A 26,065-nucleotide genomic window follows, 5' to 3' on the forward strand; every position below is an offset into this window, starting at 1 on the left:
TCTGTTGTAAATGTTATGTTGCTCTGCCAAAGGATTAACACATAAAAGCTTTATTCTCAAATAAGAGATTTAGTCCTGAAAGGTGCTGAGTGCCCTCAGTTCCCACTAAGCAGCCTGAAGGGAAGGTTCTTATCTCTCAAGAGATGCTCAGCACCTTAGAGTCATAGAATAACAGGGTTGGAAGGAACCTCAGGAGATCATCTAGTCCAACCCCCTGCTCAATGTAGGACCAATCCCCAGACAGATTTTTGCCCTAAATGATCCTCTCAAGGATTGAACTCACAACCCTGGATTTAGCAGGACAGTGCTCAAACCACTGAGCTATTAGAGGATTGCACCAAGTATCTGAAACCTTTAGCCAAAGATAATGATAAGGAGGCAGTGTGGCCTACTTGATAGACAAGGCCCTTCACTTTTGGTTTTTATTTTAAAATTTCCCAGGAATTTATCAGTGTTTATTGCAAAAAATTACAAAACAGGTGAAAATTGGTGCAAAATATATGAGCACAGTTTACTGGGTAAATATCAGGGTTAATATTCAGGGATGGGAAGACCGAAAAAAAAAGAGAGAAAAATAAGTGTACTTCTGATCTGGCTCCTACTTCAGAAACAGAGATGGCTTCCTAGGTTACTGAGCCACCAGCTCTTCTTCCAAAGCAGGGAGCCAGATGTAGGGAGTTCCAGCACTTCTTTTTTTAGGACTAGAGTATGGACAGATGCCTGCACATACATGAGTGTGTGTATCGTTCACCACACTGCCTTACTTTAATAGACACCCTCGCACTGAGAGCATTATTAACATAAACACATCCACCTAATGTAAAGTATTGGATTTTCTTAACAGTCAGTATTTTAATGTACTTGAGTGGTCCAAAATTCAGGTGAAAATTGGTAAAAAAAATAGTTTTTGGAAAATCTGGGAAATTTTCAGTAAAAATTGGTAAAAACCAAAAATGAAGGGTCTTGTTGATAGAGCACTAGACTGGGAGTTCTATTTCTGCTGAGTCGCCTAAGCCAAATAACTTTCATCTCTCTGAGCCTCTGTTTCCCCATCTATAAAACAAGGATAATGATATTTACCTACTTTGTAAAAGCTTTGAGATTAATGGATGAAAAGCGCTACATAAGAGCTAGGTATTATTAATACATGTAGATGTTAAATGTAGCATTTCTTAGGCTAGTTAGTTCAACATTTGTATTTTATAGTCATTGAACAAATTCTCTTTACTTTTCTATTTGCCGTTACGAGAACATTTCTTGCTCGGCATCTCTATCTCCCTAAAAATACAAGTGGTAACGTTACATTTGCACTTCCCTGCATACTATTCGATAGAAAACTTTAGAAGACCCCCATGTGGGACAGAGTAATATATATGTTATTAGTCTACAGCAAGGAAGTGGGAGTCAAGACTTCTAGAATTTAATTCTCACTCTTCTGATTCACCACCTTAAGTACTCTGTGCTCCAGTTTGTCCATCTGTAAAACAGATGTAATAGTAGCTTACCTACATAGGAATGTTCTGGGACTCATTTTTTCATGCTTGCAAAACACTCTGAAATCCTTCATTGACAAGCACTGCAGAAGTGTAAAATTTTAATGATCTCTCCTAGCACATAAACTTTAACGATATGTCTGTTTTAGGGGGTCAATCCTGCCCTGTAACCTGCTTGCAATAAAACACAAAATGCTGGAAATATTTGTAAAAGATGCAGCATTGCCAACCTCAAAAGAATAAAATATCATGAGTCAGACCCCGCAAAAAATCCTGGATTTTTTAAAAAAAAGATTATATTGTGGTTTTTTGGTCTGTCTTTTGATGGTTGAACTCTCCCTACCCATTCCTGGTATGTGTATGTGACACTCAGTGCTGCTCACTCTCCCAAATTTTTCAGTAAGGTGATTTTGGCCCCTACGCCTTGCAGTCCCCTGACCAGAAATTAATCCTGTCCCCCAATCTTTCCATTAGTTCTGTCCTCACCCAGCCCTAACCCCCAATAGTTCAGTTCCTGCCTCAGCCCCTCCCCCATGAGGTCAGCCCTCATCAGTTCTCACCCTCTCAGTTCAGTCCCCTAGCCTCCACAATCAGTTCAGAACTTAGCCCCAGATCACACCTCCCCAGCCTCCACCATCAGTTCAGCCTCTCCCAGTTCACTTCCCTCCCACCACCACCCTCACCTCTGCTCCTCTTAAGTTCTTCACCCCTTCTTTCAGGCCTGGGGTGGGGGCTGACACAGGTCCCCTCTCCCCCTTCCAGGCTGGAGAAGCAGCTCCAGGAGCTCCTCACCCTTCTCTGCCCCTTCCCAGGCTAGGTGTTGCAGGGGGAGTATGTATGAGATCCCCATTGCTTACAGTAGGGGAAGGGAGAGGAGGTGGTGGAACTGCAGTGGGCTGCTGAGCTTTTTGCTCTCTCCTCTCCACGCCTGCAAAAACAGCAAGCAGAGAGGGGAGCTTCTGCAGAGCTGCGTTTTGTGAGGGGACTGGAGCTTTTTGCATCATCATAATGTTGCTGACACCAGGGGTGCCCAAGGTAAACAACAGTGATTCGTGCCTGGAGTGCTTCAGCGCCAATGAACACACCAGGGGGAGAAGCAAGCAGAGTTTATTTGAGATCTCAAAGTGATGCTGGGAGACTAGTATGCCTCAAATCCAGCACAGCTAAAACAAGCAGTTTGTTTCTTTATATCCATGAGAACTTTTCTTGCTGACTAGCAAGCCCCCCGTTTCCCCTCCCTCTACTGTTCGGCTGCAGCATTCTTTTCTTACACACTTTTTTGTCTTCCCCCTCCCTTTTCTTCTTCCTCCCCCTGTAGCAGTTATGTAAGCGCAGGTGCATTAAGTAATCTTGGCCGCGGCAGCTCATTAGTAAGTTTTCCTTTTGCAAGTTATTTTGTCCTTCTGCTAAAGGTGCACAGGCCTCATTATTTCTGCTTCAGACCAGTTAGAACTGTATGGCAACTGATAAAGGACATTGCACCTGGCCTTTTCTATTTATTGGCGTGTTAGGTCAATTAGAATTTAAACATGGAAGAACTTTTGCTTATCTGAGGCCTAAACAGGGAGACTGTATATTCTTATTGCCTTTTACCTTTTAAGTTACTTAGGATTATCCTTAGTGACACCAACAATAAGACAAGCTCCATCCCCATCTGAAATCCCATCATTCATGAAAAAAAACCCAAGAGTTGACAACACTGGAAGGTGCTCATCCCACGACATGCTGTGAAGCCCATCTCCACAGCTGCTCCTTGTGGGCTGCTGCAGAGATTGGGGTGAGAGAGGTCAATGAAATATCACAGATCCACTGACCATTCTCAAGAGGGGCTGTAGCTGGAGTTCAAGCACCTGCAGCACTGAATTTGCAGAACTAGCCATGGAGGACCTTTGTGGTTTTTGCAGAAGCTGAAAGTTAATCATCATTAAAGAGGAATCACAAAATATTAATTCTTTCTGTTGAATGGTGCATGAAGAAAAATATTTCTAAAGCTATTAAATAAATACAAAAATGCCCATTGTCAGATAAAAAAATAATAAATATATCTGTCAAATTGCTACAATGACATGAGGTTAGCTTGTCCTGCCAAACTTTACATTTTCCTTGATTCAAATTGAATCAGAGGAATTTGCACTCTATTATTAATTTCAGCTTAAGTTTCTGTGTAAATATTTCAGAAGGCTTAAAAGCAGATCTCTATAATAGTAAAAAACCTAACAGCTGGTATGAAAGATTATTTGCAGTTTACCCTGTAGAATGCCCTCATTCATTTCAGAACTATGAAGAAGTCAAAATTGCAAATTTGTCAGTAAATTGCTAAGATGTTTTGAAGTACATTCTCCTTTGAATGAATGCACACAACTCTTATTAAGGTTGAATATGTGATTGTTGCATAGCACTAAAATGATAGGAAGAAATTAAGTTGTAGATGATTATGCAACAAAATGAAGTGGAGAATATTATTGTGTCATTAATATTATTGCTATTATATAACAAGCAAACCATCCTGTCTATCCATTTCAGTGGAATTAAAAATATTCTGCTGTGTGAAGATGGAACTTTCCAGCAATACTGACAAGCACTTGAACACTTTAGAAATGGACTATCAATGATGTTTCACACTTACATAGCATCTTTCAACAAGGGATCTCAAAAGCACAGCACAGGCATTTATTACTTATGCCTTGCAATATCCCTTTTAGGGAGGTAAGTTGTTACTACATCCATTTTACATATAGGAAAACTGAGAGAAAAAGATGTAGATGGCCACATTCACAGAGCAAAATCCGTCTCTGTGCTGAGAACTGGCACAAGGACACTTCACCACTTAAGTACCACTTAGGATCTCAAAATCCAAGGATCCAAGTTGCAACCTTATAAGATAAACATTACTTACTTTTCCTTAAGTTCCTTTGGTGAGCCTTCCAATGGCTTGGATTTTATACTCCCAGATCCAGGTGATTTTTCCCATTTGCTTTCTTCAATATCAGCTTCTTCTCCTTTTTCCTTATTCGTTTCACTGGCCAGGTCATCTCCTTTTTCAGGCTTTTTAAGAAGCTATGAAATAATGTTTCTATTAAGGTAAACGTTTTATGCATTTCAGACATTTCAACAACTTCTTATTGTAATATACCAATGTAGCCAGGTGATGCTAATTTGTAAAACCTATTTCATTCAGATTTTATTTTAGTGATTTAATTTTTTTGCAAAGCACAACATTAAAATAGACATTTAAAAGGCAGTTTACTTATATTAATGGCTAACTAGAGTACAATACAAATCATGCAGCTGCAACCTTTAAAATATGACTTCATAAAAAAACTCTGGAAAATGCATGCTTACCTACTTTCTTCTCCTAGGTATTAGCTATAAATAATTACAGCATAGCTCAGAGACAAGCAAAAGACTGTATGTGTTGAAATCATACCATAAGATGGCCCAATCTTACTACCATTGAAATCAATGGCAAAACTGCCATAATACTTCAAAGAAAACAGGATCACCCTTCACTTCTCTAGGTAATTTACAAAATCTGGCAACAAAAGAGCAGCTTGAGACATACTAGTTAGTATATATTGCCTCCAATAACAACTATGTGGGTGAAACCAGAAAACACTATGCTCGCAAATGAACTCACACATGAAAATGATAAAAGATGAAAACACCGTATCATCTGTGAGTGAACACTTTTCACAAAGCAATCACGCTATATTTGGCCTACCAGCTGTCATCCTCAAAGGAAACCTGCACAACACTTTCAGAAGACGAGCCTTGGAGCTTAAATTCATAACTTTGCTAGACACTAAAAATCATTGCTGGAATAAAGACATTGGATTTATGGCTTATTACAACCATCTATAACTCACTAACAACCTCCCTCTCCATCCCTTCCTTTCCCTCATATGACTCGGAGGAGTTAACGGGACACTTCACCTTGAATGGTCCCTTGAAATACATGTTAATTACTTATGCTATACAATCTGTTCCACCTTATATTTAACTGTAACACTCTGAGCATGTTTCCCAGACATGAAGAAGAGCTGTGTGTAAACTCAAAAGCGTGTCTCTTTCACCTAGAGAAGTTGGTCCAATAAAAGATATTACCTCACCCACCTACCTTGTCTCTCTAATATCCAACAGAGCAACATTCCTCTTATGACATTCCAAGTTACTTGTAAAATAGAGAATATTTTCCTGGCCTTTTGATGGTGAAATTACCTTTCAAAACTCTTATTGTCATAGATATATGAGCAATATTTAATGATTTTTGCACAACACATTTTGGAGTGGATAATGATGTTCCTTTTCTTGGCATGTGACAATGCAGAACGTGTTTCTTGTCTTGTTGCACAAACATGCATAATTACAATACTGGTACACTGCATATTATTAATTATATACGAAGTTATGCCTTCAAAGCACCCTATAAATTTTGGGGCCAATCCTGCAAACCTTAGTCATATGAATCATTCTTTCTATTACCTTTAATTCTTAGAAATAAGGCTTTGCATGACTGGACTGATTAATAGCATAAAATATGAATGTAGCCACTATCTATTAATCTTAGACATATATTAGAATGAACAGTGCAATTTGATAACCACACCTTTGGTGTTACAGTTTTAGGTCCTACTTGTTGTAATGTATGTTTCTTAACACTCTTTTTTTATTTTTATCTTAAAGAAAAATAAAAAATACTGGTATAATCTTAATAAGTTACTTTTATACTTATGTTACATCAGAATATTGTACTGCTTTGGAGAGCTGTAAGTCAGCATATGTAAATTCATACAATTCAATTTAAATATATCTTTTCGGTACATGTAAAGTCTACTGTATGTCCCTAATTATTCTGCTTACAATTGGAATCTAATCTCAATGGCGTTAGTCATATTGGATGCAGTATTTCATTCATTCTTTTTGCTGAATACCATGCAGTTAATGAGACCATAGTGTGATGTTGAGAGTTATGTGAAAATAAACTCAGATTAAAATATATTTTTTAGAAAGAGACCCAATATAATAAAATATAACAATATTGATTTTATATAGGAAATAGGTAGGGCTGTCGACTAATCACAGTTAAATCATGAGATGAACTCAAAAAAATTAATCACGATTAAAAAAATTAATTACGATTAATCACAGTTTTAATCACACTGTTAAACAATAGAATACCAATCAATTTATTAAATATTTTGGATGTTTTACTACATTTTCATATATATTGTATTCTGTGTTGTAACTGAAATCAAAGTCTATATTATTTTTTATTACAAATATTTGCACTGTAAAAATGACAAAAGAAATAGTATTTTTCAATTCACCTCATTCAAGTACTGTAGTGCAATCTCTTTGCTGTGAAAGTGCAACTTACAAATCTAGTTTTTTTGTTTGTTACATAACTGCACTCAAAAACAAAACAATGTAAAACTTTAGAGTCCACTCAGTCCTACTTCTGGTTCAGCCAACTGCTAAGACAAACAAGTTTGTTTACATTTACAGGTGATAATACTGCCCTCTTTTTATTTACAATGTCACCAGAAAGTGAGAACAGGCATTTGAATTACACTTTTGTACCCGGCATTGCAAGGTATTTACGTGCTAGATACACTAAACATTCATATGCCCCTTCATGCTGTGGCCACCATTCCAGACAACACGTTTCCATGCTGATGACTGATGACGCTTGTTAAAAAAATAATGCGTTAATTAAATTTGTGACTGAACTCCTTGGGGGATAACTGTATGTCCCCTGCTCTGTTTTACCCGCATTCTGCCATATATTTCATGTTATAGCATCTCAGATGATGACCCAGCACATGTTGTTTATTTTAAGAACACTTTCACAGCAGATTTCACAAAACCAAAGAGGGTATCAATGTGATATTTCTAAAGACAGCTACAGCACCCAACCCAAGGTTTAAGAATCTTAAGTGACTTCCAAAATCTGAGAGGGATGAGGTGTGAAGCATCCTTTTAGAAATCTTAAAGAGCAACACTCTGATGTGGAAACTACAGAACCCGAACCACCATAAAAGAAAATGCTGGTGGCATTTGACTGAGATAATGAAAATGAACGTGTTGGTCCGCACTGCTTTGGATTGTTATCAAGCAGAACCCATCATCTCTAGCACATCTGGCACTTAAATATCTTGCAACGCCGGCTACAACAGTGTTATGCAAGCGCCTGTTCTCACTTTCAGATGACGTTATAAACAAGAAGCGGGAAGCATTATCTCCTGCAAATTGTAACCAAACTTGTTTGTGTGAGCGATTGGCTGAACAAGAAGTAGGACTGAATGGACTTGCAGGCCCCTAAAATTTTACATCGTTTTATTTTTGAATGCAGGTTTTTTTGTACATAATTCTACATTTGTAAGATCAATTTTCATGAGAGATTGTACTACAGTACTTGTGTAAGATGAACTGAAATATACTATTTTGTTTCTTTACAGTGCAAATACTTGTAATTAAATAAATATAAAATATTTATATTATATATAAAAATATATATTCCATATATAAATATATATAAATATATATAATATAAAAATAAAGTGAGCACTCTACATTTTGTATTCTGTGTTATAATTCAAATCAATATATTTGAATTATGTAGAAAACATTCAAAACTATTTAAATAAATGGGATTCCATTGTTTAACAGTGAGATTAATCGTGGTTAATTTTTTTAATCGCTTGACAGTCCTAGAAATAACGTACTTTTCCATGAGTCTAAAGAGTGGTTCATAGGGCAAAGCTAGTGGATCCACAAACATATCATTCTGCTGTCAAGGGGGAGACTCAGATTTTAGATTAGTGGGGGTTCTGGCCAAACTCATCCAAGGTGTAACTCCACTGAGGCCAATGGGGTTACATCACAGATTAATCTGGCCCCTGGTCAACAACAGGTGGTAAAAAACTCTGAGCTCATGGATAACGAAAAAATGTAGGAGTCCCACAGTAATCCAGAAGTCTTTCAACCTTTATGCTGGGGTTCCACAACATGGCTACAATATGAGCAAAAAGAAAAGTCAGAGGAACTTCATCAGAAAAACAGCAGTTCAAAAAAAGGGATATTAAAAAATCCTACAATCCCAATAGTCCCTGCCTTGACAAACTTCTAATCATGGGACCTGAGTTAGATCTTCCTTTATTCTGCCCAACTGATACGAGTACTTAGTCTGCAGAAGAGAAGAATGAGGGGGGATTTGATAGGTGCTTTGAACTACCTGAAAGGGGGTTCCAAAGAAGATGGATCTAGACTGTTCTCAGTGATTTAGGTTGGATACTAGGAAAAACTTTTTCACTAGGAGGGTGGTGAAGCACTGGAATGGGTTACCTTGGGGAGTGGTGGAATATCCTTCCTTAGAGGTTTTTAAGGTCAGGCTTGATGAAGCCCTGGCTGGGACGATTTAGTTGGGAATTGGTCCTGCTTTGAGGAGGGGGTTGGACTAGATGATCTCCTGAGGTCCTTTCCAAACCTGATATTCGATGATTCTATACTTCGGAAGTTAGGGGGAGACAGAAAAATAAATCCTGTATTGTTTCAAATGAAGAATAATTTTATTTTTTCCTTAGAAGTACCTTGATCCTTATTTCTTTTTCAGCAATTTTCTTTTGCTTCTCTGCTTCTTTTCTTTTACGTCTTTCTTCTTCTCTGCGCTTTCTTTTCTCTTCCTCTCGCAGACGTTTCTTTTCTAATTCTCTCCTCCTTCGTTCTTCCCTTTTTTCTTCTCGTATCCTCTGAAGAATTGCAAAAAATGTTATATAAAATTTTTCAAATGCAAAACATACTTGAAACACAGAAGTTGAGCTTCAGTCAAAAGTCTGGACCTACCTGCTTTTCTAATTTTCTATTTTTAATATATTCCAAAAGAGGTGTTGTTCTTCTAGCTAAAATACAAAAAATTTGTGATGTAGTGTTCAACTCCTAAAATATGAATGTGTTTCTTTACTGTAAGTACTTGCCCTTTACTTTAAGCTTTAACTTGTAAGGGAGCTAGATGATACATAACATTTTATTTCAAGCGGTGTATATATGTTGGAAAGTGCCCCTATCTTTCCATTCAGAAAGGATCCCTGGCTCTTCATCATCAAGGATCCTAGAAGTAAGAGAGCCAGAGATAATTTCTGTGATTATTTAATGTTTGAATTATAATCATATACTTTAATTTTCAGGAAAGACATTTTTACTGCTATTCACCAAAATATTATTTACAAAAAGGAAATCAATATGTTAAAAAATTATTCGTAAATTTTAACACTGGTACACCAGCACCTGGCTGTCCGGCTATTCTTATACTACGATCACCATGGTCATATATACCACTTTTCATCCACAGATCTCAAAGTATTTACAAAGGTAGTATCACCACCCTCATTTTCCCGAGAGGAAAATGAATCACATAGAGGTGAAACGACTAGTCTAAGGGAACACCGCAGGCAGTAGCAGAACCAGGAAAAGAACGCAGCTCTCCTGAGCCCCAGTAAGTACTACATCAAACTGTCTTTCTTATTATACGGATCTGACACAAATTAAAACCCCACATTGAAACATTCCCAAACTTTACAAAAATTTGGAGCCAGATCCAAACTTTGCAGCTTGCTTGCCATCTCCAATTTTCACACAGTCATAAAATTAATTGTAGGTTGAAACTTGAAACTTATAGGTGTAAGTAGCTATAAAAATGTTCAAGCTCCTCTGTCAGTTTTAGATGTGCAGGAACAGAATTATAATGCTGGACAATATTTAGGGCTAAGGACTGCTCTTGGATGCATGTACGGGACTCTCACTAAATCCAAAGGAAGACAAGCAAACACAAAAGGGAAAGGAGGGAGGGATGGAATGGCCATTAGTGTGCATGGTATAATTTTGAAGCCACAATATAACAATGTTGGAAAAGGACATTTCCTTGAAGCTGTGATTTCATTTATCTCACCTTTAAAATTTAAAACAATATGGCCTAAACCTGAGCTAAATTTATATCCTGAAAATATCTGAATGTAGACATTACTAAATTATTATGGTGTAACTGTTATGAAATTATTTATTTACAAAATTGTGAGTGCAATTTAGAGGCTTTTTAAAAACATGAATGAACCCTTAAAAGGGGGTGGCCAACTTGAGCCTGAGAAGGAGCCAGAATTTACCAATGTATATTGCCAAAGAGCCACAGTAATGTCAGTAGCCCCACACCAGCTCCCAGCGCCTCCCACTCACCGGCAGCCCTGCCGACTAACACCTCCCCTCCCTACCCGCACCTCCTGATCAGCTGTTTTGTGGCATGCAGGAGGTTCTTGTGGGGGTGGGGGGAGGAGTGAAGGCATGGCAGGCTCAGGGAAGGGGGCGGGAAGAGGTGGAATGGGGGCAGGGCCTGTGGCACAGCCAGGGGTTGATCAGTGCGCACCCCTTGACACATTGGAAAGTTGGCGCTTGCAGCTCCAGCCCCAGAGTCGGTGCCTATGCAAGGAGTTGCATATTAGCTTCTAAAGCGCTGCATGTGGCTCCGGAGTCACGGATTGGCCACCCCTGCCTTAAAAAGAAATCAGCTGAAAAATTAAGAGAAAAAAGGGATCACTATGCAAGCAACAGCTTTTAATTTTTTCTTTCTTCCCTAAAAACATGAACAGAAGGATGAACCTACCTTAATTTTGTTAAAGAAATTCTGCTTTTGAATTCTGTATTACATTACTCTGTCACACTGAAACTGATGAGCTACAGCATCTGAGCTGAAACATCAAACATGCTCATTTGATCTAACATGACCTGGAGGCACACAAGACCCTTTTGAGAACTTGAGGCCCAGTTCTGCTCTCTGATACATGGGCATATCTTTCATTGACTTCAATGAAAGTTACACCCTTGTTTCTGAAGGCATAGCTGGGCCCTTGTACAATTCAACTAGACCTATGGTACTCACTGAATAAGTTTTTTCTTGGTTTTGACATTAATAAAACATGGTTGCAATTTCAAACAATAATACAGTATTTGAAAAAAGTAGAGCAAAATAAACATAGGACAATTTAATTTGATCTACTGTGAATTGATTTCATGGAAACAAAACATTAAAAAGCCATTCTGTAGAACTTCCCTCAGCTGAGATACTGTCAACACTACACTTGCAACTCTAAGGCTATCCCTTTTTCATTAATAGCTGGAATAATTTGAAGTTAGAAAGTCTTTATTAAGATACTCGGAAGCTCATTTTCACATGGCTGTGAAATATCCAGGGAAAGCTTCTGGCCAAGTAAGGATACATATTCTTGAGGAGCTTCCACATCTATAACAGTCACACGCTTTCAAGCTTTGTTGATGACAGATTTATTTAGTGTCCTTAGTAATATTCTTCCCACTTTTCCTCTAATTTACCCTTACCCTTTGCTGAGCTCCAAATATCCCTTTGCCAACTGTTAACTACTACACAAGCAAGTATCAGTGCCAATGCTGCAGTGTGAGAGTGCCAGGGGGGATACATGGGGTGGAGGGGGAAGTATGGGCAATTTAAGAAACAGTAGTGATCAAAATATATTGGTTAGTTTTATATATCCAAATAGGGGAACGGTGTACCACTAAATTTCTCCTAATCAATCATAACAGCTAGTGGACAAGTATATGTTCTGTATGCAGTCCCTTGGAGATGTTGACACATATATCATGTCATCCTGCAAAGCCTTTATTTGGCTGGCCATCTGAAAAATGCTAGTATTGTCAAGTTTAAAATATATTTTGAAATAGCTCTAGTATGCAGCATAAAATAACAATATTACTAGAGGGTTTGTGAAAAAAAATAAAACATTTTTAATCAGAACTGAAAGTTTTAAATAAAAATGGCCTTTTCCTGCCCCAGGTCCTCTCTCTATCTGTCTCAGTATCCTGGGGGTGTAGCTTCCCATTTTTATTGAGCCTCAGTCAAGGCAAGGGTTGTCATCAGTCACTCTCCTTTCAGCTAAGGACTAAACAGGATTGGCTCTCTTTGAGTCTGCCAACAATACTTCTTAATCACTAGAGGCCAAAGCCTGCAACATTTTAACTTAAAATTTGTGCTTATGCCCTTTACTGCTCCTCTATACTCTGTAAAAACCACTTCATTTTTCCTTTGGCAGTTCACCTATCAAAAAACCAACACCCCCCTCCCAGACCCCCTCCAAAAAAACAAAAAAACAGTTAGCCTGACTCTAGCAACTAGCTAAATGGTTAGTGCCATGTAAGCGATCCAGATTTGATCCCCACTCTTGGTTTTTCATGTCCTGTAGTGCTAAGGCAGAGGTGGGAAAACTATGGCCCGGAGGTCACATCCAGCCCTTCAGACATTTTAATCCAGCCCCTGAGCTCCCACCAGGGAGTGGAGTCTGGGGCTTGTCCCCCTCTAGCCGGGGAGCAGGGTGGGGGGCTTACCCTGCTCCGGGCATGCCGTCAGGGATGCCCAGAGGATTCAGGGGGCCTGGGGCAAAGCAATTTTGGGGGCCCCTTCCATAAAAAAAAGTTGCAATACTATAGAATACTATATTCTTGTGGAGGCCCCTGTGGGGCCCGGGGTCTGGGGCAAATTGCCACACTTGCCCCCACCCCGGCAGCCCTGCGTGCCATGGCTCCACATGGCTTCTGGAAGCAGTGGCATGTCCCCACTCCAGCTCCACACGCTGCCCCCGCCCCAAGCACTGCCCCAGAAGCTCCTATCAGCCAGGAACCGTGGCAAAGCCTGTGGACAGGGCACCGTGCAAAGCCGCCTGACTGTACCGCCGTGTAGGAGCCGGAGAGGTGACATGCCACTGCTTGCAGGAGCTGCTTGAGGTACGCTCCGCCAGGAGCCTGCACCCCTGACCCTCTCTCGTGCCCCAACTCCCTGACCCAGCCCTAATCCCCCTTAGTCCCAGCCTGGAATACCCTCCTGTACCCCCAACCCCTCATCCCCAGCCCCACTCACAGCCTGCCCCCCAGCAGGACCCCTCACCCCCTCCCGCACCCCAACCCCCAATTTCGTGAGCATTCATGGCCTGCCAAACAATTTCCATAGCCAGATGTGGCCCTTGGGCCAAAAAGTTTGCCTGCCCCTGTGCTAAGGATTATGAATACCTCACATTACTTAACTACCCCTTCCTAGGACCAGAAACTAAGGGTGAGAATTAAATCTAGGTTTTCAGCGTCGCAGTGAAAAGTACTAATCAAAAGGCTTATCTCTAGGGTCAGTCCAACAGCTGGTTTTTTGTGTTTTTTTTTAAAAGCTGACTTGCCAATGGGAAAAAATTAGACTGTTTTTATACAGTAAAATAGAGCAGAAAAGGGCATAAATACAATTTGTTTTATTGCTTTGCCATACTCCATGAACTATATAAATATGTATATTATTAATAACGTTCACATGGTTGAAAGCTGAACAATGAAACCCAATATACTTTAATCCTGAAGAGCTCAAACTTGATCTGATGGGTACAGATCCTGCTGTAGAATGTGAAAGTCTATATAAACAAGATTTAGTTCAAGGTATGATTTTTTTTTCAGGCTGCCCCCAGATGATCCTGACAGGGTATTTCATCTTTCACCAGGCAGGCACCCTGGATCATGACCAAGTTTGAGTGCAGTATTGAGGCTCTTACCCATTATTTCATTTTGGGTTATCATTTTTTGCTCTTCTACCATCTTTCAAGTTCACAGACTATTCCTTTATAAATACTAAGGACCAGTTTCTGAAGCCACTGTATATACAGAACGTGTGAGTTCCATGCATGAAGAAGCAGCAGAAGTATGCCACATGAAGTGGCTGTAGGCATTACTCCAATGGAGAATGAGAACGTAAATACACTTTCAATCACTGCTAGACTGAATAGGGGAGATCCTGCTGGTAGTATCCCAAAAATATGAAGCATATTTTTAAAATTATCAATAATGAGGAAAAAAATCAACAAAACAGACCAATAAGTTCCCTTGTTTTTGCCTCAATCTCTCCCAACAGAGTCTCAGGATTAGCACAGATTTTCTCTTCATCGGCACAGTAACTTTCTAAAAATTTTCTATATTCTGGATCTGTGAAAACATTTTTTGAAAAAACGTTAATAAACTATTTATACTTTGCAATACCAGAAATAAATTAGTATCTTATTAACAATAAACAGAGTAGCTTTTCCACTGTGAGATCAAGAAAATGTGTTTACCATCCTCAATGCTCCCAGCTTTTGCATCTTTTTTCTTAAGCTTCTTTTTTGAAATCTTTTGGAATGGAGCAAACTCTACCACAGCAGGATATTCCAAACCTTAAGAGAGAGACCAAATGCTCAATTTTTAGATAGGGAAATATTTGTAATTTAACAGTGAGATTTTCAACAGCCTACAGCACTAGCCTAACTCTGTTTCCATTGAAGTCAGGGATAAGCACTTCTGAAAACCCATGCTAAATTGCTAATTAAATGACTCCAGTGATAAGAGATGAATAACATGTAGCACCATGAATATCTATAGAGTAAAATAAATAAGTATGCATTTGAATTACACACTTTGATTTCAGATACTGTTGTCACAAGTATCAGAACAGAAATTGGCCCTTAATTTATTTTGATATCCCTACTAGGACTGTCATAATTAAAATAGATCAGTAGTTGCACCATCAACCCATTCTTTGATCATACATAGATTGAATATAAATCTATAGAGATTTTCACTGAGTTAACAAACTTCTGTTGGTGAAGAAGTTGGCCAGACCTGAAAAAGGGTTCCGTGTAGCTCCAGAGATCATCTCTTTCAGTAACAGAAATTGGTCCAATAAAAGATATTACCTCACCCCACTTGTCTGTTTAGTATCCTTGAGACCAATATGGCTACAACACTGTATAAAACAACTGAGATATTTTTATAAAGTTTTGTTGCTAGGAGGAGATGACAAAGGGAGTGACATCTCCATTTAAATCTAGCAACATGTAAAGCTGTGTGAAACTCAGTCATTTTAATTTACATGGGTTTGTGTAAGCCTCCTTCTTGTTTTCACTTGTATAGGTTCTCAGTCCATAAATTCTGCTCTAATTCTGGGGTTAGAATAATAAAAAACTTAAAGAAAAATTGAGATGAAACAGATGGAATTTCTTTGGAGTCAAAACAATGTGAAATTTTGAGTTTTGCCTATTTTTCACTCAAAACTAGAAATCAGCACAAGTTCATCCAAAAGTTGCACACGCTCACTCAAAAGTTGCCCAACTTCACTGGAAACTAGATGGAGGCTTGCCAAAAAGTTTTAGAAAACCCGGCTTGAGGGAAAAATAAAATTTTTGCCATGTTTAAAATATTTTTACAACTGTTTTATTGAGAAGCCCTAACACCTCCCAACTTTGGAGAAGGGACTTGAAATTTGGCAGGGGGTTAACTTTGTGCCAGGGATGTGCTTTTTGCATTCCTTGTGAAAATTCCCCCCAATTTGGCAAAATAGTCTCTAAAATATCTCAGTTGGTACGTGCTCAGCAGAGAGTTGTCAGAGTTTGGCAGCTAAATTCTCCAAAGATTCTGTTTCCACTGAGCATGCTCTATCCCTGACAGTTCCTATGTGCCAGCCTGACTGCACGTGTGCCACTGCACCAAGTAAGTGAGCATGCTCTATCCCAAGGCTGCAGAGGTTGAGCAGGACTTTCCCTGCAATTGTTCTCCCAGGGCCACTGTGTCACCCAGCACCAGAACTGAGAGCAGAGAGATGGTCTCTCCAGTGTTCTCACTGCTCCACCTGATGGCATACAGGCAGCAAGGATGAGGAGGAAACAATTTCACTCTAATGCAGCAGGGTGGGTAGGGAGGAGGAACCAATATGGGGCAAGGGTAGGAACAGCGGGTGTATGGGGGACAATGGGAGCAGGGGAGATAGTGGCAATAGCTGGAGAGGTGGGACAGGACTATGGGGTGGGACAAGGACAGGAATTGGAGAATGGAGGGGTAACAGTTGTGTGGGGAGAGAAGCACAGGTGAGGACAGGGACAAGAGCCATAGAGAAGGTGGAAAAAGAGAAGGAGATTAGGAGCAGAGGGAGAGATGGGGAAGGAACTAGGGGAGGCAGGGCAGATAGGAAAGAGGAAGGACAGTAAACAGAAGCACAAGGAAAAAGGGATAGGAACTCAAGAGGGGAATAAGAGCAGAGAGTGCAGACAGAGGCAGTAGGACCAGAGCACAAGGAAACAGGGACAGTCTGAGGGCAAAGGTATATGAAGGGTCTTTAACCACTAGAAGGCACTCCTCTTCAGACCCTGGAATTGAACCCAGGATTTCTGTATCTCAAAACTCCTTTGCTGTCCAGCAAATAGCATGAAAACCAATGGCAAATTAAGTGTCTCATCCCTCTCTACTGGCTGATCCACACACAGGATAACAGCCCACTGTTACTAACAGTTACTCAGATAGATCAAGTGGTAGAGGTCTGTACTGTGGATCTAAAGGTCCCACTCCTGCTGATGACCCATGTGGAGGTCAATATGGTTTCCACATAATGGATATTTGTTTTTTTCAGTTTGTTTTTTTAAAAAACCTAGAAAACTACGTTAAAAAATGAAGGGTATATCTACACTACAGCTAGGATTGTGCTTCCCAGCTCCAGAAGACAGATGCACTAGCTCAGCTCGAACTAGTTCACAAAAAATAGTAGTGTAGCCAGGGGTAGCATGGGAGGCAGCTGGGACTAGCTGCCTGAATACAAACCCACCTGGACCCTGTGAGTACTGTACTCGGACCGCTTCCCAAACTGCCACCCATGCTTCCCCTGGATACACTGCTATTTTTAGAGCACTAGCTCAAGCACAGCTAGCACGTCTGTCTACTCAAGCTGGGACGCACACTCCCAGCTGCAGTGTAGATGTACCTTAAATTACAAGATCATTAAGGTTGCAGTCAAGCATGCAAAAGTTAGAAAATGCCAGAATCAATGTTATCTGTACCACCTTAATCTGACCCCCTTAAACCAATCTTCAATTACAGGATCACATACTGTTGTATACACAGACCCCCAGCCTCATTCAGTGTGCAGGATGGATGGAATGAATGAATGAATGAGGGCGGTGCAGTGACTGAGGTGTTGTCTGTAGGACCCATCTTATTTGTTGCCGAATTTGGAAGGAGTGTACTGAAAGAGGCAGGGAACTGCAGGAAGAGAAAGGATGGTTTGATAGTTAAGGCAGTTGTAGAAATAAATTTTATCCCTGCCTCTACCACAAAGTTCCTACATGATACTGGGCAAGTCACCTAAACCAAGCTTTTCACAGGTGTCCACTAATTGCGTGCCCTTCATTTTCTTGGTACCCACCTTCAGACACCGAGGTCTGATTTGCAAATGTGCTGAGCAGCCACAACTGCAACTGAAGCCAATAGAAACTGTGCTCTGAACATACAAAGTACAATAAAATCTAAGTACTCTGAAAAATCAGGCCATAGGCATCTCCAATTGGGCATCCAAAAGTAGTAGAGACTCGGCCTCCATTCCCCATGCGTAAAATGGGATAAATAATACTACCTTATCTCCCAGGCATAGCGTAAAGATCAATTCATTCATGTTTGTGAAACACTCAGATTCTACGGTGACGAGCTTCATAGACAAGCCCAAGAGGGAATTAATAGGGTTTGGACAGTGTGACAAATAAGGCGTGTGACCACATGCTGAATGATGAGAATTAAAAAAAATATGTTGAGTAGCTACCTACTCAGAGAGCACCACTATCTTAAGCACCAAATGGGGCAGGATTCCTATGGAAAAAACAGAATATGACCCCGTAAATAAAGACAATATCATAGCACAAAGGGGCCCAAAATAAGACTGACAAGCAAATTTAAATCTGGCATTTCTTAACTTTTGAGTGCTTGACTTTGCAATCTTGATGCTCTTTTAACTCTTTGTTTTAGTATGTAGTTAACTACTTATATTGAGTAAAGATTTCCAAAATACTTACTGTCCTGAAGTGCTACAAAGGCTACCGGTTTATATATGTTAATTCCAGAAAAAAATCAAATATGTAATAAGCAGGTTGCACTGAGATTTTTAAAAAATGTAAATTGTCCAACCTTTATTATCAATGAAGACATAGCCATCAAAACGATCTCTAAAAAGAAGGATGTCATCAGGATTTCTAAAATTAATGTATGCTCTTGAGTAGAGATGAGGATAAAGACTGCAACAAGAAACAATTTTATTTTGTTATTTATTGTCATGTTCAGAAATGAAGAAAGAAGCAAAATTAGAAAACTTCTGTCATAAGTCTCATCTGCCTTGTGAAATAATTGCATTAAACTTGCATATCACAGAATGCAACTTTTACACATACACTTACAAAATCACAGGATCCAAGCAAAATGGAATTGATTTCCAGGATATTCCTCATCCGGGAACTGTGGAGTTTAATTCTGAATTAGGAGACAAATGTCTCTTTTTTCAAATCTTGGAGTGTGTATTTCCATTCTGTGCCCCTTAGAGCCATTAGGCCCACTTTCCTATGATGGTGACATAAGAGCTACGGATATTGGCAATGCCACTGGGTACTTCTTGAGCATGCTCAGGAAGTCTTTTGCTGATGATATTGGGGAGGGGGAGATTAGATTGACTGGCACCTGCCAAACTGTCACTTTGAGTCTTTACAGACATCCATCTTTAAAAAAAGATTAAACCTTTTGATAAACAGCAAGAATATATCCTGGGACATATAAAAATAAAAACAAAATGATATATTTTTGACAGACTTGTATACAAATCCAGCAGGTAATTTACATTATTGCCAATACCCAAACATTTCCACTAGAAGAATGAATGGTTACTGACCTGATAATAACTGTGTTCTTTGAGATACTGTCATCTCTGGGGATCCCACATGGTCCCCATCCATGTGACAGCAGAATCTTTTAAAAAGCAGTGTGTGCTGGGGCTGGGGCTGGGGCTGTGCCCTGCATGTGCTCATGCCTCCCCAGCCCCCTGCCATGGGCATAATGAGCAGAGCTGCTGCAACCATGTCACAGTTCTGCCACCAATTCAGAATCCCAACTAAGGAGGACTACGAAAAAGCAGGGATGAAGGGCAGGCTGTAATATCCATAGCATCACTGGAGAGTAAAGCAGCAACTAACAATTACCGGAGGCTTAGGAACCACAGGAAGTACCGCCCCAAGTTTAATCTTGGCATTCCGTCTCCTGACTTGGCTTGGTGACTAGTCTTGTCTTCTGCCTTCAGCCCCAGCCCAGCGGACACTACTGACCCAGCAGCCTACACCCTGACCATTACAATTAGGGTGTCTTCACCAGTATGGAGCTTGTCTTCACCAGTATGGAGCTATCAGGATCAGTGCAACTGCACCTTGCCTGATTGTACTCAAGCAAATCAGTGGAAATGTGTACATATATGAGTCTTTGACCCCATGGTATGAGGAAGGTGTTTTGTAGTGATGCCAGGTTCATGCCTCCTCGGAAGAAAAGGCTGGGCATTTTGTATTATCTTTGGTGCCAAACAATTCTATAGATTTCCCCACCACAGAAATAATGGATTGATGATGGAGCTCTTCAGACATCACTTGTGGGCAGTGATAAACTGTCTCCTGGCAGATACAAAGCAGCTGGGGTAATAGCACGTTGTTGGTACCATGTCTATAACTTGATTCCCTCCTGACATAGAGGTGATTAAAAGGCACCTTCTTGCTTCTTTATATAGTGCACTGCAGTTGTGTTGACCGCGAGGAACTACACTGTGGCATTATGTAGAACAGGCAGGAATGCCATGCAAGTTATTCTGAATGTTCATAATTTTAGAACACTTATGTGAAGAGTCATGTCCTTTTAAACCCAAGTCCCTTGTACCTGGAGGTGATCCAGGTGTGTGCCTCAACCTGTACCTGATGCATCTGTGATCAATGTCTGTGTAGGAGGGGCAGAGAAGGGCACCCGGTCTGAACATTCTTGGGGTCACCAGTTCAGAGCTGATCAAATGAGTATAGGGATAACAATCTGCATGTTCATTTGATGTCTTGCAAGGCGGTACATCAACAGTAACCACCCTTGTCATAGATGCAGGTGAAGTCTGGCTAGCATCATCATCTGTGCAAGCTGACACATGGCCCAAAAGTCTGAGGAAGTTTCTTAGTGTAGTTGATGGAGTCAATTTGATACTGGTAATTATCATCTGAAAATAAATAAATTTGTCTTTTGAAACATATGCTTTAGCTGATTTGGAGTCAATTAAGGTTTCTATACACTTTGTTGTTTCTGGTTGGTTGAGAGATGATTTTTCATAACTGACCAAAAGGCCCAGCTGTCTGAATAAAAGAAGGACATAATTCAGAACTGAGCTGTGGCAACTTCCTGTTGGGCCCTACTTTGGATCAGCCAATCATCTACATATGAGTACATATGAATACCCTGTCTCCTCAGACATGCTGCCAGTGCAGCTAGGCATTTTGTGAAGACTCTTGGTAATATGGAGAGACCTAAGGTAGAACTTCGTATTGATAGTGATGGAGCCCTACTGTGAATTGCAGATACTTCCTGTGGGCTGGGCGGATGGCAATATTGAAGCATATATCTTGTAAGCTAAGCCAGGAACCAGTGTTGAACCTAAAGGGAAGGGACAATGCAGGCAATCATTACCATCCTAAATCTGAAAAAGTTCAGGTATTTGCTCAATCTTTTTAGGTCTATGTTAGGATCCCTTTTTGAGGGGGGATAAAGATATATTGGGAGTAGATGGCTCTCCCCTCCACTCCAGCAGAAACTCCTCTGGGGTCCTACAAAAGCAGAGAAGTCACTTTCCTTTAGCTGATTTTTATGAGAAGTGTCCCTGAAGAGAGATGGGGAAAGGAGGATAAGGACTGAAATTGGATTGAACAGCCATGGTAGCTGTGGCCATCTTGCATGCATCAGAGGAAGGAGACAATCAATCAATAAATGAGGCACAATTCACTTGGGGGAAAATCCTTTTCTGAGCCTTGCCGGTAATCAGCTGGAGCTCTGAAGTTTATACTCAATCTTCTTGTGCCAACATCTTTAGCTTAAATAGCTCTTCATCCTCCCTGCTGTTTATCTCCTCCCTAATGTATTTATATAGAGCAACCATATCCCCACTCAGCCTTCTTCTTGCTAGGCTAAACAATCCAAGCTCTTTCAGTCTCCTCACATAAGACAGGCCTTCCATTCCTCTGATCAGCCTAGTAGTTTTTCTCTGCACCTGTTCTAGTCTGAATTCATCTTTCTTGAACAAAGACGACCAGAACTGTAAACAGTATTCCACAGGAGGTCTTAACAGTGCCCTGTTCAATGGATAACACTTCTCTATCTCTACTGGAAATCCCTTGCCTGATACGTCCTAGGACCACATTTGCCTTTTTCACAGCTGCATCACATTGGCGGCTCATAGGTAACCTGCAATTGACCCACAAACCCAGGTCTTTCTCCTCCTCTGTCACTTCCAAGTGATAAGCCCCCAGCTTATACCAGAAATTCTTATAGACCCTAAGTGCATGACCTCTGCACTCTGTACTATTAAATTTCATCCCTTTTCTGTTGCTCCAAGCTTCAAGTATCAGAGGGGTAGCTGTGTTAGTCTGGATCTGTAAAAGCAGCAAAGAATCCTGTGGCACCTTATAGACTAACAGACGTTTTGGAGCATGAGCTTTCGTGGGTGAATACTCACTTCGTCACATGCATCTGACGAAGTGGGTATCCAAGCTTCAAGGTCATCCAGATCTTCCCGTATGATATTCCAATGGTTTGTGCCTCTTCTTATGGAAAGAAAGAGATAAGTGCTTATCCTGGTGTTTGGGCCTTTTTTGCCTTGTTGGAGGCAGTATCAGTCTTTGGTGCTGAGCTGGTAATCAGTACTGAGGTAGTATTTGATGCCAGTTCCTTACCTGATGGTGCCATGCATGTATGCCAGTTCCAACCTTAGATGCTGCACACCAGCTGGCAGAGATATTGGCTGACAGAGACTTAGAAGAGGTTGGATTCATCCTGGAAGATGATCCTTGCTCTTCAGGATCCGAATTTCCTCTCATGGATTATTCAGACCCATGGCCCTCAACTTTTTTCTTGTTGAAAATGAACAACACATTGGGCACCAGTCTGACATATGGCTCTCGGTGAGACAAAACAGAGAATGACAGTGGCTATTTGTGAGTGGAATTAGACTATCACAGGAGGGACACGGTTTGAAGTTTGAGCGCTTTGATCCCACCATTCTGTATTGCATAGAGGGAAAAATTATATTCAGGGGTTTTTACATTTTTTGTTGTTATGATGGAACTAAAATAATAATGCACAAAATTTAAACATGAGTGCTAACCCAAATCAGCCAGCTAATTCACGACTGATGCAGATTCCAGTAATGGTGGTGGGACACCTCTTGTTTTGTTTCACTGCCCCACACAGTAAGGGGGAAAGGAAGGACAGGTGCAGTTGCTCTGCCCTTTATGTCTCGGGTGAGGGGCACAAGGGCATGCATAGTGCAGTGTGGTCCAACAGACACTGCTTTTCAAAGATTCCAATCTTATGTACGTGGGGCACACATACAGCTAGAGTGGGATTCATGAGGACACAAACTCGAAGGGGAATTTGTCTGATCCTTCTGAATTAGACAGAGCTAATGGGATAGATACTCATTTACTGTATATGAAATGTTCATTATCTAGCATTTCTAAAGAGCACTAATTCCAATGGGATCTTAAACTGAGAAATTTCTCAATTTATATATAAATTAAAAATAAAAATGTTATATTTATAACTCAATGAAAGACATCAGTCTAAAGGAAACAGTGTTAATGACATTTAGATTTATATCTGTAAAATGTATTTCATCTATAAAAATAAATATGAATTGAATAATATTGATAAAAGATTCAACATTTCTATGCAAGTGGAGAGTACTGAGTGTACTATATGGAGGTAGCCATGACCACGTGAAAAGGCAGTACTATGATAGAATAAGTTTCTCTCCCATTGATTTCAATGAGAAACAGTCAATGCTTTTTTAGATATATTTCAATATGCATATAGAATAGAGTAAGAAACAATATTGTTAAATTAACTTGGGTTTGTTTACTTTATAAGTAGAAAAGATTTGTGATTTGACATTAGAGAACATTTAAGTTGAGATGGGTGAACTAGAGTGCCTTGTGATAAAGGATCAGAGGGGTAGCCGTGTTAGTCTGGATCTGTAAAAGCAGCAGAGAATCCTGTGGCACCTTATAGACTAACAGATGTTTTGGAGCGTGAGCTTTCGTGGGTGAATTACACTTCGTACCAGAACAGGTAGTGAAATTCAGGGGTAGGTATAACAGAATATAATAATAAACTATAACGAGATAGAAAAAAAGATTATCTATATACTAGCAGAGCAGTAGAGATACACAACTAGTTCATCTCAGGGAGGGCTGGGGGCCCGTCTAGGGACAGTAGAGTGTGACAGAGCGCGGAGCATCTGGTCTGTAATTAGGCAGCATTCCAGTCTTTGTTTTAGTCCCGAGCTGCTGGTGTCAATTATTGCCACTGATCTGAGCTACGTTTCTCTTTGAGTATGGTCCTGAAGTTTTATTAGCAGCAGATGCCACTTAAGGTGCTACAATAGAGATGCAGGGAGGTTGAAAGTGCCTCTCATTACAGGTTTTGTAATATTGCCATTCCTGAATATCTGAACGAAGTGGGCATCACGCGAAAAGCATCCAAGTCAAAAACATTGTAGTCTATAGGTTTGCAAGGATTCTTTGCTGCTCTAAAAATGAGGGGTTAGTTAACTAAAGTTAAAAGGTACAGTGGATAAAAGGCGAATCCCTGAAGCCTGGGCGTTTTTAAAAGAACACATAAAAGGCCCAATTCAATCTATCCAAATTGAGAAACACATAAAAAGAACTCAAAAAGAGCACTGGGGCTAACAACAATGTAAAAGAAGCAGTGAGAGTAAGACTTCCTTTAAAAAATGGAAGTCAAATCGTAATGAGGCAAATAGAAAGAGCATAAACATTGCAATAAGTGGGCAAGAGTGTAATAAGAAACAGACATAAGAGATTGTTTGAAGAAGCGTAGTCCAAAAACATCAAGGTAAAACAAAATGTTTTTTACGTAACTCAGAAGACGGAAGCCTGCTAAACAACCGTGGCGGCCCCGTTGACGATCAAAATACCAAAAGAGCAACTTAAAGCGATAAAGTATTCCGAGACGAAATGGATTCTTTGTTGCAGTCTTCAGGCTGAGGATTTAGGGAGATTCCAAACTGAGCTGAGCTTTTGATATAGGTGACATATAGGATGTCATAGAGTGAAGTTGTAACTAGAGAGTTTTGGAATTATTGATACACAACATTAACAGGTCACTGGACCCGACGGCATTGCACCAAGCAGTTTGAAGATCAAATGTGAAGTGTCGGAACTATTAACTAAGGTTGTAACTGTCTTTGTAAATCAGCTTGGTACCCAATGACTGGAAGTTAGTTATTGTAACATCAAATAATTTAAAACGGCTACTAAGGGTTAGATCCAGGAAGGCATTACAGACTAGTTAATTTAACAATTTATATGCGTAGGGAATCAATTAGTCCGACGAAGATATAAGATTAAAGATAATAAATGTCAGACATAAAAACATAAAATTTAGTTAGAAGCAATAGCAAAATTAATAATAATGGTTTCTGTGAAGGTGAATTTAGTGTCTACTAATTATTTAGAGTTCTTTGAATATGGGTCACAAACTATTAGACAAGGGAGTCAGTGGACTAGCAAAAATACATAGATTTCAAGACAGAACACTTTATGACAAAGGTCCTACCAAAAGACTCTTATGTAAATTGCTTGTAATGTATAATAATGGGAAAGGTCCTATTTCAAATTGACTGAGAAAATGATTAAAGCGGGTCCAAGGGTAGGAAAATTATGGTATTCTCAGAAAATGGAGAGAGGTAAACATAGTGGTGTTCTCGCCAGGGGTCTAGATCCTAGACAAAATCTATAACATTATACATAAATGATCTGGAGAAAAAAACAAGTGAGGATGGCTAAAGTTTATGCAGATGAATCTAAACATACTAAGTATAGTTGGAACAAAGCGATTTTGGAAGAAGTAAAAAGATCTACAAAAACTAAAGTGCTGGGTAAAAAAGTGAAGCAAATTGAATTTAAATGTGGAAAACGAAAAGTCATGAAATTGGAAATAAATAACCACCAAACTATAAAAACAATATAGATGGGGCTAATTTAGCAAACGAGTCAGGAAAAAATCTTGGCTCATCCTGGATCGATTTCTGAAAACATCAAGAGTGTGCAGAGCAGTCGGTCAAAAGAAATAGAACAGGAGATGTTATGGAATATTAAACAGGGGCTAGAGACTAGTGAGAATAATTATTGCCCTTAATAAAGCATGGTAGGCCAAATCTCGAAATAACTAGGAACAGAGAAATGTGGTCTCATCACTCAAAAAAAGATTTCTAAGACTAAGAAAATGTTAGTAACAGGGATAAAATGATTGGTGGTTTGGTAGAGGCATAATGAGGAAGATTAAGAGGCTAAGATCTTAGCTTGGAAAGAGGCACCTCAAGAGGGATTAACACGAGGTATATAATCATGGTCATGTTGAAGAGTGGATAGAAAAGTTATTAC

The 26,065-nt window shown here is 39.8% G+C and overlaps 1 protein-coding gene across 5 annotated transcripts in view; it reads right to left on the reverse strand.

Moving 5' to 3' along the window:
* UPF3A (UPF3A regulator of nonsense mediated mRNA decay) overlaps nt 1-26,065 on the reverse strand; it is a 53,874-nt gene that overhangs the window by 15,311 nt on the left and 12,498 nt on the right. For 4 of the 5 annotated variants that reach the window (XR_012654951.1, XR_012654950.1, XM_075061400.1 and 1 more), the window contains exons 3-8: nt 18,513-18,619; nt 14,648-14,746; nt 14,409-14,519; nt 9,336-9,391; nt 9,083-9,241; nt 4,390-4,550 (exon numbers count right to left, since the gene is read on the reverse strand). Coding sequence is in view for 3 of the 5 variants with exons in the window: in XM_075061400.1 (XP_074917501.1) it covers nt 4,390-4,550; nt 9,083-9,241; nt 9,336-9,391; nt 14,409-14,519; nt 14,648-14,746; nt 18,513-18,619 (693 nt within the window). In the remaining 2 variants the exon portion in view is untranslated. The remainder of the gene's footprint in view (nt 1-4,389; nt 4,551-9,082; nt 9,242-9,335; nt 9,392-14,408; nt 14,520-14,647; nt 14,747-18,512; nt 18,620-26,065) is intronic. The other variant, XM_075061402.1, reaches the window with a different exon arrangement.

The sequence above is a fragment of the Chelonoidis abingdonii genome, chromosome 1 (assembly GCF_003597395.2).
Source record: "Chelonoidis abingdonii isolate Lonesome George chromosome 1, CheloAbing_2.0, whole genome shotgun sequence".
NCBI lineage: Eukaryota > Metazoa > Chordata > Testudines > Testudinidae > Chelonoidis > Chelonoidis abingdonii.